This window comes from Primulina huaijiensis, chromosome 12 (genome assembly GCF_012295235.1).
Source record: "Primulina huaijiensis isolate GDHJ02 chromosome 12, ASM1229523v2, whole genome shotgun sequence".
NCBI classification, from domain to species: Eukaryota; Viridiplantae; Streptophyta; class Magnoliopsida; order Lamiales; family Gesneriaceae; genus Primulina; species Primulina huaijiensis.
The window spans coordinates 15762852-15774536 of record NC_133317.1 but is presented as its reverse complement, the minus strand read 5'-3'; the positions used below and the strand labels follow the sequence as shown (position 1 = coordinate 15774536).

Below are 11685 nucleotides of genomic sequence, written 5' to 3'. Positions count from 1 at the left end.
AGGATGATATGACTTAAATTTTACCACTAGGGCTTAGCCCATAAAGGAGCAGAAGTGAGGAGGTTGAAAATTAAATTTTACCTACTGAGGTCGAGCCTAGTAGAGGAGAAGAGGTAGAGAGATTGAAAAATAAATTTTACCTACTAGTCTGCGCCTAGTAGAGGAGACTGAAAAATAAATTTTACCTACTGAGGCTACCCTAGTAGAGGAGAAGAGGTGAGGAAATTGAAAATTAAATTTTACCTACTTAGGCTGCGCCTAGTAGAGGAGAAGAGTTGCAAAAACTGAAAATTAAATTTTACTTACCAAGACTGAGTCTAATAGAGGAGAAGATGTAAGGAGATTGAAAAATTAAATTTTACGTACTTAGGCTGAGCCCCAGTAGAGGAGAAAAGGTGAGGAGACTGAAAATGAAAATTTACGTACTTAGGTTGCACCTAATAGAGGAGAAGAGTTGAGGAGACGGGAAATTAAATTTTACCTACTAAGGCTAAGCCTAGTAGATGAGAAGAGGTGGGGAGATTGAAAATTAAATTTTATGTGCTTAGGCTGCGCCTAGTAGATGAGAAGTAGAGGAGAAGAGTTTAGAAGACTAAAAATTAAATTTTACCTATTGAGGCTGAGCCTAGTAGAGGAGAAGAGGTGAGGAGATTGAAAATTAAATTTTACCTACTTGAGCTACGCCTAGTAGAGGAGAATAGTCGAGGAGACTAAAAATTAAATTTTAACTACTGAGGTTGAGGCTAGTAGAGGAGAAGAGGTGAGGAGATTGAAAATGAAATTTTATCTATTTAGGCTGAGGCTAGTAGAGAAGAAGAGCCGAGGAGACTGAAAATTAAATTTTACCTACTGAGATTGAGCCTAGTAGAGGAGAAGAGGTGGGGAGACTGAAAATGCGATTTTACCTACTTAGGCTGAGCTTAGTAGAGGAGAAGAGACGAGGAGACTGAAAATTAAATTTTACCTACTATGCCTGAGCCTAGTATAGGAGAAGAGGTGGAGAGATTGAAAATTAAATTTTACTTATTTAATCTGAGGCTAGTAGAGGAGAAGAGAGAAGAAGACTGAAAATTAAGTTTTACCTATTTACGTTGCGCCTAATAGAGGAGAAGAGTTGGGGAGAAGAAAAATTAAATTTTATCTCTTAGGCTGCGCCTAGTAGATGAGAAGAGTTGAGGAGATCAAAATTTATTATTTTCCTACTAAGGCATCACCTATCAGATGAGTCAGAGGGTGGAAATTTTTTATTTTACTTCTAAGGCATCGCCCAGCAGAGAAGTCAGGGGTGAGGACGTGAAATTTTTATTTTCCTGCTAAGGCATTAGCAGAGGAGTCATGGGGTGAGGAAGTTGAACTTTTATTATCCGTGCTATGCCTAGAAGAGGAGTTAGGTCGAGAGCGAGGTCGTAAGGGGTCTTTCATATTTCCTGCTAAGGTCCAGCTTAGCAGAAGAGTTACGAAATGAGGAGGTGATATTTTTATTTTCTTACTAAAGTTGAAGCCTAATAGAGGAGCTTGAGGTGGTGAGGGTGAAGGTTGGATCTTATTAGATGAGTTTGAGGTGGTGAGAGTGAAGAGATTGAAATGTGGAGAGTGATGGTTCACATTTTTCCTTCTATAACTAAATAAAGTCTAGTATTTGATTTTGGAGATGATGGTGAAGAGCTTGAAGTGTGAAGAGCGATGATTAACATTTTCCTACTAAGGTTGGAGCCTAATAAAAGAGCTTGAGGAGGTGAGGGTGAAGTTTGGACCCTAGGTATAGGAGCTTGAATTGAGGAGAGTGAGGTGCTTGAAGTTTGGAGGGTGAGTAAAGTTGTAATGCCCGAGATTTGATTACCGTAATCTGAGATTAATCTGAAATGATTTATTGATTAATCAAGGTAATTATAGACGGAAAGTATTAGACCGAGAAAGACAAGAAAAGACGCGAAATATGTGCGAGGGAGGTGCTCTTCACGCACATGCGCGATCGGATGCGCACGCATGCGCGGAACGGGCAGAAGACCCCGCGCATATGCGCGGAGTGATGGTGCGCATATGCGCGGGGATACAGAAGCTAAAGTGTGAATTCCAGAAAACCTCGCGCATATGCGCGGAGCGAGGGCGCGCATATGCACGATGCGTCCAGTAGCTAAAGTAAATTTCCAGAGAATGTGGCGCACATGCGCGAAAGACGAACGCGCAAATGCGCGAGAAGCCAAGCGCCATGTCCAGAGAACCTCGCGCATATGCGCGAGAGCTGCCGAGATACACGCGTCGAGACATATGGTCTCGCGCATATGCGCCGAGTGATGTCGCGCATATGCGCGAGACGTGTTGCGTGACGGATTATGCCACGTTCTTTAGCCATGCAATTGATATATATAAAAGCTGCATTCCTTCAATTCCATAGCAAGGAAATCGAGAGAAGCTCCGGGGAGACTTGCCAAAAATCCTTACGCCTTTTATTGTCAAAATTTGAAGTTTACGAAAGATCCGTCTATCCGATTTTGAATCCAACTTCTGTACTGTGTTTCTATCGACGCAGTCTACAACTGGACGTAAGTTTTGTTACGTTTAGATACGATTTGAAATTATGATATTGTCAGAATCGAATATGAATCATATATGGTGTTTTTGATACAGTAGACATCGTATATTTGAAGTCAGATCAAAGAACAGACTATTTATGTAATTGCTATGATTTTTGGAGTTGATTCGATTTAGATTCGATATCAGATTTGCATTATCGTTAAGATTATGAGTTATACCGATATCAATTATGAGTTCTGGTAGTATATCTGTGATGTGTAGATTGACGGGGTTATCGAGATTGTATTGTTAGGCCGTCGAAACATCCGTAAATTGATATTGATCAGATTCGGTATTGATTGAGATTGTATCGTTGACATTGACAGATTATATTGTGATTTGAGTATTGATCAGAACAGGTCTTAAATTGAGTTGTACATTGATATTGTGCATATTGATATTGCCATTGCCAGATTTGGGTATGGACAGATTGGAATGCGAGACTTCGTCTTCGTCAGACCGAGAAGACAAAGGTATAAATCAATGTGAATCGGGAGATCGACTTAAGTCAGATTGGACTTGAGTTTCCCTAAATCACATACTTGTATGTTATTGCTTTTCATACATTTGTATCATTTGAATGAATCTGCTTTGTTTATTGATTTATAGAAAAGCATAGAATAGTAGATAGCTATTGAGTAAGAGTCACTGACAGAAGGGCCAGATTAAGACAGAGTTGTTAATGGCCCATTGCACATTGTCAGAATTAGAGTTTAGGTAGATACACCTAGTCTTTGGCAGAATAGCCAAGACACCGGACGTTTGGTCGTATCGAAATGCTTATGAGTAGAGCAACTCCTGGCACAGACATTCGATATAGACAGGACCAAAGTCCGTAATAAGAACGTACCGCCACCACGATCGGGACAGTAGGTGGGAGACCTGTTGCGTTCTTATTCAAATCGGGATCCCTAGATTAGAAATGAGTCGAGTTTGAGTCTGAGAGTCACAGAGTGTGATTCCTTATTTGATATTGAATTATGTTCCTGATTTTGGTACTTGTTTAGAGTATGATTGATAGTTGATATTAATTCATGTGTTGATTGAGATACATGTTATGTATATCTGATGCATGCTTTTATATTGTTTATATGACTGCATGTATACTTGGTTTATACTGGGAATGTAATTCTCACCGGAGTTATCCGGCTGTTGTCTTGTTTGTATGTGTGCATGACAACAGGTGGGACAGGATCAGGGTCAAGGAGAGAACGAGACAGGACTAATTAGCGTGGAGATCCGGGCTCAGAAGTAAATTAGGATTCATCACTGATATGTAGTTGGACCTAGTTGAATTATTATAGACAATACAAGATTTGTACGTTTATGTTTAATATGTATTTCAGATTGAATTACATTACGTTTCCGCTTTGTATTTTAAAGAAAAAATTTTAGACCCTGTTTATTATCATTGATTTAAATTGTCCTCAATGATGATTAAGAATATGATTAGCGTCGGGGTCCCCACAAAAGTACTCGTTTCTCCTACCTAAAGCCTTNCCGTCGGGGTCCCCACAAAAGTACTCGTTTCTCCTACCTAAAGCCTTGTAGAGGACCTTGAAGATGGGGGCGAGGAGGGCGAGCTGTGGTGTGTGGCTGTGGCGCAAGGAGGGGTGGGGCTAGAGTGGCGAGGCTAGCGAGTGAAGGAGTTGCGGGCGAGGCTCAGCGAAGAGGGTGCTCGGCGAGGGGTGGGCGAAGGGCGAGGGTGTGCGGGTGTGGACGGCGCTGTGCGGAGCGAGTGCAGGGGCTGTGGTTAGGCTCGTGCGGGCGAGAAGCTGTCAAGGTGAGCGCTCGAGGCTAGACGAAGGTGAGACTTGGCGACGCTGGGCAAGGGGAGAGGGAAGCGAAGGCGGGGCGAGGGCTTGGGCATGGGATGGCGAGGCAAGGACTAGCGAAGGGGAGACTTGGCAAGGCTGGGTGAGGGGAGAGGGAAGTGAAGGCGGGGCGAGGGCTAGCGAAGGGGAGGCTTGGCGAGGCTAGGCGAGGGGAAAGGGAAGCGTGGGCAGGCGAGGCGATGGATGGGGCGAGGGTGGACTACAGGCGAGAGACGAGGCTAGCAGAGGGGCGAGGCGAGGGCTAGCAAAGGTGAGACGAGAGCGTGAGTAAGGCCAGGGTGCTAGGCGTGGTGTGGAGGAGCCCAACGCAGATATGACCTTTCCAAAACGGGAAGGTGATTCAATTTGTTTCCGAATTTTTGGAGACTAGTGAGCAGCAGGGGATGAATGCGTAACTCACATATTGTAAACCAATTGAAACACAATTAATCGAATTTCGAACCTGCGATTCAGTTCGACTTGGGAGATGGAGACTGATGATACTCCATGAATTGGTCCATCAAGATCAGGCCCAAACAAGACTTTGGACCCCTGCCCATTCCTAACCTAGGTAAGTGGCCCAAGATGGATCTCATATACACTCCCATAAATACAAGGTTTGAACGTCTAATTGATTCATTCAGTATATTGATTTGTAGTAGCACCCTTAGCTGATATCTCACTCTATTCCCAGTATCTGACTTGAGCATCGGAGGGGCTACGTCGAGACACCTTCCCGGCCCCTTTCTAACGGTCTCCTTCGTGATTTCAGACTTAGAGTGAATTCGAAGTCTGCATTCAGGTTAGCATCACCTACTGGAAGCGAACCCTATTTTTCTATTGAGCATCAGAAATGACAGAGTAAAACAACCTTTCAGATTTTACACACCATTTTTAGAGCAAACAACAATAATTAATTCTGGAATGTAATAGACGAAAACATAATGGAATCAAGCACAAACCAATATAATATATGTTTATACACAAAATGACTTGATATTTAAAATGGCACATGCATTCGAAGAATCCACTCACACATGAAAAAATTTATACAACGAAATATCTTAAGATTCATAGATACAATTTTTTCAAATTACAAATTATATAGGGAAATGGCGAAGAATGTAAGAAAACTTATGATTTAATGCCGATCCAAACAATAGTGAGGCGAATGGTTGTTTTGTAGATGATTTCTCCGACCTTTTTCTTCGCTATTCTTGAAGTGAAATTGCAGAGACACTACAACAAAATTGACTTTCCAAGATGTGCGACATACGAAAATCAATTGACAGCCCGACAAAAAGTTATACACCATCAAAAGTTATATGCTAATAGTCTATCATACAACTAACACATTAATAGCGTGTGTTAGTTCAACAAAGTAATTCATTGAAGATATGTAATAAGAAGTTTTTTAATTAAATTTGATTTGTCTTTTAAGAGACAAATATTTTGTCAGCCAAAGAAAGTTCTGGTTTATGTAAATTGGTATGTATACTAACGCTAATTTTTTTGTATATGCAACATATTTTCTATTATTAATAATTTAATTAATTGGTAAGAGAATTAATTGTTTTGATTTTTAGTATATTATTTACCAATTAAATAAAAAAATTGTTAAATAATTTTATCAAGCTATATTTTTCATTTATTTTAATTTAATATTTCTTTAGACAATACATTTGATGACATTCAACAAACGAACATAATGTACTTCAATTATCTTGGTGCATTTATAGACTTGAAGCCATTTCTAAATATTAATAAATTCTATATTTCATGTTTTTCCTAATTTATGGCACCCATTTTTCATCAAATGCCCATGCAATTAATCTAAACAACACACAAGAGCAAAACAAAAGATTCACAATACCGAATCTATTCACACTTTTATAGGTAAATAAATAAAATAGATAAAATAAAATTTTCTTTTTCTCTTAATATGCCCATGTAATTAATCTAAACAACACACGAGGACAAAGTAGAAAATTCACAATTCAAAAATAAATACAATAGATAAAATAAAATTTTCTTTTTCTCTCTTATGGCCAACCGTATGAGAGACATTCCATTTCGAAGTATTGTCACTAAATTAGTGACTATTGGATGAAGCAGTCATGACCCTATAAAAACTATTGATGCCCAAATTTCGCCTATGTGCAAACTTCGTGTGCATAGTTGTTGTACGTTTGGTCATTGTTTCTCGGGAAGCAATCGTCAACTACGAAACTCGAAGCATCGTTCGAAGGGACGAATATGTTTTGATAAAACTGTGAATATTATAGGTCTCGGTATAGTTTGGTCTTTTCATAAATTTATTGTTGTAAGATCAGCCCTCGATTCCAGTATGCTACGCATCGTATAAATTTGGAGTCTTGAGGTGCTCGTTCATGACTTTCTATAATGTTGAATATGGATCAATGATCCAACGTGATTCTTAGTTTAAGAAATCACACATCTATAATGTTGAATATGGATCAATGATCCAACGTGATTCTTAGTTTAAGAAATCACACATTCTACAAGTAAACCAGTGTCATCCTCTTATTATAGTTGTCATTGAAATCTTGTACATGCCCTCGAATAAAAAAAAATTGAATTTCATTTTACATATTTTTTTAAAAAAAAGTTTTCAAGTTTTTTACATCTAAAATACCTAAAACTCAAGCTAAATTTATTTATTATTTAAGTAAAATAATCTACTCAATACTCAAATTTCATCAGAGCTATCTGGTGATACCCCCATAAAGATCTGGGTCATAGATGACCCAGATAGATAGTAGGATGGCCCAGATCAAAGCCAGATGTGCTGGATACTTTCTTAATTAGCCGGACACTTCTTCTCTTCCCGGGTGATCACCCAATAGCCCGGGCTCTCGAACAAATACCCGGGTACCTTACCACCCAGGCCACCTCGAGAATTGCACCACACTCGAGTATGAGTGGTACAAGATGTCTAATCTGTCAGAACCACTTGAACTTGGAGTATCCTAGAAGTCATCAGAAGTTATAGTATGGGCAACCGACTTGGCATACTTAGTAGGAGACACTGGAATCAAGGTACCTATCCCTTTTTTCTCCTATAAATAGCAGGTATACTTCACATTTACGGATTCTGAAATTCTTTACTCTGAAGCACACATATATCCTCACATATATTGCTTGTGATCTTCTTTGACAAACCTGCTGACTTTAGCATCGGAGTGGCTACGTCGGATAACCTTCTGGCGCCCATTCACGAGTTCCTTTCTTATTTGCAGGTGATATTGAAACCATTATCTTCACTTAAATTCCTAAACACTAAAAATTACTGATTTGATCCGTCAGAGCCCCTTACTCGGATCATTCTTTTCAGCGAGATCACATCACTATCAGATTTCCACATCCAACTTTAACAATACTATACTTAAAACAAACTCACAATTATATTTCATAAAGAAGTATTTTTTAAAGTTAAAAATATATATGATAAAAGTTATCATGTATTAAACAAATTATGTTTTATTTTACTTGAGAGTGTGTGTGGTTACTTTTCATAGAAACTCAAAAAAGAAAATTATTGGAATTACAAACGAGGTTTCAACAAAAAATTAGTTACTGAATCGGTTTGATTTCGGTTTTTATTTTAAAAAATAGATGGACTGATGTATTTTTTCTAAAAAAATAATAATTTTTATACAGACTAAATAATATTTGTACTATCAATAATATACTTTTGTTGTAGGAGCCTTCGCATTCTTATTAACTTTAGCATTTTAAAAAAACGATTTATTTGGTCTCGAGCCTATCAACCAATTTTAAATCGATTCGGTTTTTTTCTTTGTCACAAAGTAGTTTAATTTTGGTTTTATAAAAATAAATTCAGTCAGGCTGATTTTAGAAAATTCGATTTTCAAATTAAAAAATGTTTATGAACTTTTTTTTTTACAAAAGTGCAAAATTTTATAAAAGAAAATCCATAATAATTTTTTAAACATTTGTAAACACTATCTTAATGTGTCTAAATGACTTGAACTCAAGCATTTGAAATCAAATATTGTAAAATTTTCCTCCTTAATCATTTAAGATTGTGCAATGATAATTATAACTAGTTACTTTGCACACGCGATGCATGTATGTACAATTTTTTTATCATTATCGATGGACTAAAGTGAAATTTGATAAATTATAGAAGGACTAAATTGATATTTGAATTGTCGAAATAAAAAAATAAAAATAAAAATTTGTATTGAATTAAAAAAAACAAAAAAAAAATGTAATATTAGTATCATATAAGGTTAAAGTTGGAAGAAAAAGTTGGTATTCTTCATAGGTGGTTAATATCATGTCCTCAACTTTAATAAAATAGAATAGATATATATTTCAAATATATCCAATGTTGATATCATTTGAAATTCAAATTGTAAATTTTTCTCCAAATAATGCAAATGTCGCACAATCACACAATATCAACAGTGAAACATTAAAAAGGTATAAAATAAAAAATAAAAAATATGGTATCAACAGGAAGAGACAATAACTCAGTGTCATGGATTCGACACATACCCAAGTATTCACAGTCAATCTACCGCAGCAGCTCTTCCGTTATTCAAGAAGATGAATGGCAGCTCAAGCACAACTAATAGATGCCCGCAAATTAAATCTCCCGAACTTAACCTCTAGCCATAAAAACGTCCAACTTTGTTAAACGATCACTGGAAGTTTGATCCAGTGCGTGAAAAACATGTGTCGTTTCTCTGTCAAAAGTGGAACGATCTTGACTCATTTGCACAAATGCAAGTATGCTGATAGCTAGCAAGGCAGCATTCCCAAGAATCCCAACCGTATGATCTAATTTCAGCGACTTGGAAACGAAAGATAAAGTTGAGAAAAAGAAATTTACGAGGGGATTTGGCCTCTCCCCTTTCTGCAGTGAGAAGCTCACATCAGATGGATATGGCGTTGAACCGAAAAGATCATTGGGCGAAACTAAGTGACTGGCATTTTGAACATCACCCACCAAGGCTCGTGCTTCTTCGATTACTTTGTACTTCTTACCTTGAAATTCAGACAGTGCCACAGCAAGGAAAATGCGGCTTTGCTCTAAGCGAGCAAGAGCAGAATCTCTCTCAGCACGCTGTTGCATTTGTACTGTCTGTATATAGCAACAAAGAAGTAATGTATTAGCAATTTTTTTCAGCAAAACCACATAAACGAATGCAAGTAAATTCTTGGTATATGTCTGCAAAATAATATCCAGATACGACACTCTCTAACAAGAAATAGCAACTTCGAAGCAGCTATAAAGCTACACACTACAATCTGTTTCCTGCTTCACACGAGAAAACCAAAAAAAATAATGAAGCCAATTGGTCCAAGAAACAGGACAAATGCAAGGATTCAATCACAGAACATAATTTATTCAATTCCCCTCTCGTAATTATAAAATAAATCGATTGTGTATGTTTTTTTAATGCAATGCAAAACCTTTGAAAAGACTAACATAGCGTTTCATGCATATTGCTTCAGGAACAAAACGATTATATCAGTACCTGTATTAGATACTCAAGACACGTTCACGGCTACTTTACAAACCTTTGATGGTGAAAAGCATCACCACATGCCAACAACAGGATCACAGTAGTTCATAATCACCCATCGTACTTACTATGTCGACAATACACATCACCAGAAAAAACTTACAAAAGCCGCAGATTATTTCCTAATGTGTATACGCCAATCCACGTTTATATCACCGCAATATTCGGAAAAAAGCTATTTTATTAACCAATTACTATACATCTATACCTACCATAAACATCAAGCAATTCAAATAGCTTTTTGCCCAAATCTGTTGGGAGTCCAAAAGCCCGAAATTAATCTTGGGGCACACAATTGGATTCAACTGTTGTGAATTATTTTTCTTGTAATCATGTTTTAAAGATCAATTTACACTGGCAAATATATTAAGTTATTCAATCAACTGCATCACTGTAAATCTTCTACTATTTTGCTTCAAGAATTCAAAATTTCAAACTAAAACTCATAACCCATAAGCAAACATAGCGGAAATTTTCGAATAATTGCTCTAGATTAAACAAGCTTCAGCATTCCCATAAAGCAAAATGCCCATACACACTCAGAAGCAATATATCGCAAAGACAGTAAGCTACTGTACAAGCTCGAATGAAAAGGGAAGGCAACAGAGGCGAAAAAAGAAAAATCCAACTCTCCACTAACACACGCACAAAATTCATATTCATTGAAAACACGTAAACAAATAACTGAAATTAATCGCAGGACACTAACTTGGAAGAACTCGAGCTGGTCTTCGAGATTCTCAAGGGCGGTACGAATAGCATACAAACTCTTCGCTTCTTGAACAGCGGATTCACCATCAACAACCCGGAAATCCTTCATGAACACGAATCCGGCACCCGTTTCCCGGTCAGGATCATCGGGAGATTTCTTCTTGTTCCGAGTATTTCTGACGGAGCTGAGGAAATGAGCTCGCGAAATCGAGTGAATCGCATCGCTGAGCTTATCGTGCAAATCACATATTTTTTCAAGCCCGGATTCGATCTTCTCCATCTCCATCTCCATCTCCATCTCCTGTTTAATTTGCAGAAAATATGCAAAAGTGGAAATTAGAAATTATAGGGTTTAACGAAATATTTTCCGAAACCACGCTTTTCGTTTTAACAGAAGGGAACTGAAGGGGGTATAACAGCAGAGGATGGATCGAAGATTCTTGGTTGCCAGAGAATTATTATTATTATTATTTATGGTGCTGATTCCTGCATTCTTGATTCAGGTGGAGTGCCAGGCTGCCACAGAGGAAACGTTTCTAAAAAAAATCCATTTATTATTATTATTAAAAAAAAATTTTCTTTGAAAAAAATACATGAGTCTATGAATTATGAGTAGGTCTCTTGTGAGACGGTCTCACGAATTTTTATCTGTGAGACGGGTCAATCCTACTTATATTCACAATAAAAGTAATACTCTTAGCATAAAAAATAATATTTTTTCATGTATGACCCAAATAAGAGATCCATCTCACAAAATACGATCCGTGAGACCGTTTCACACAAGTTTTGCCCCACTAATGTAAATGAAACGTCTACTACTCGTTTTCTTTAAAATATACTAGAGAATTTTTTTAAAAAAAATACTCTCGCCATATACTTATATATATATATATATATATATATAAATATACTTTGCAGCATTTAAAATAAATCACCAACTAATTATTTAAAAATCCAAAAGAACACAATGCAAAACATAAAATTGTAAACCGTCAAACAAAACCTAA

General features: G+C 37.3%; 1 protein-coding gene across 1 annotated transcript; it reads right to left on the bottom strand.

The window, feature by feature from the left end:
* Positions 1-8774: 8774 nt before the first annotated feature.
* Positions 8775-11064, bottom strand: LOC140989196 (plastid division protein PDV1). Its single transcript, XM_073458327.1, has 2 exons — positions 10677-11064; positions 8775-9522 (listed from the first exon to the last, which is right to left on the bottom strand). The coding sequence occupies exons 1-2, from the start codon at positions 10974-10976 to the stop codon at positions 9040-9042; spliced, it is 783 nt and encodes a 260-aa protein (XP_073314428.1). The 5' UTR covers positions 10977-11064; the 3' UTR covers positions 8775-9039.
* Positions 11065-11685: the final 621 nt, after the last annotated feature.

Coding starts and splice junctions, on each gene's coding strand:
- LOC140989196 (XM_073458327.1), bottom strand. CDS start 10,976: ATGGAGATGGAGATGGAGATGGAGAAGATCGAATCCGGGCTTGAAAAA. Junction 9,523..10,676: donor ACCAGCTCGAGTTCTTCCAA/GTTAGTGTCCTG, acceptor TGCTATATACAG/ACAGTACAAATGCAACAGCG.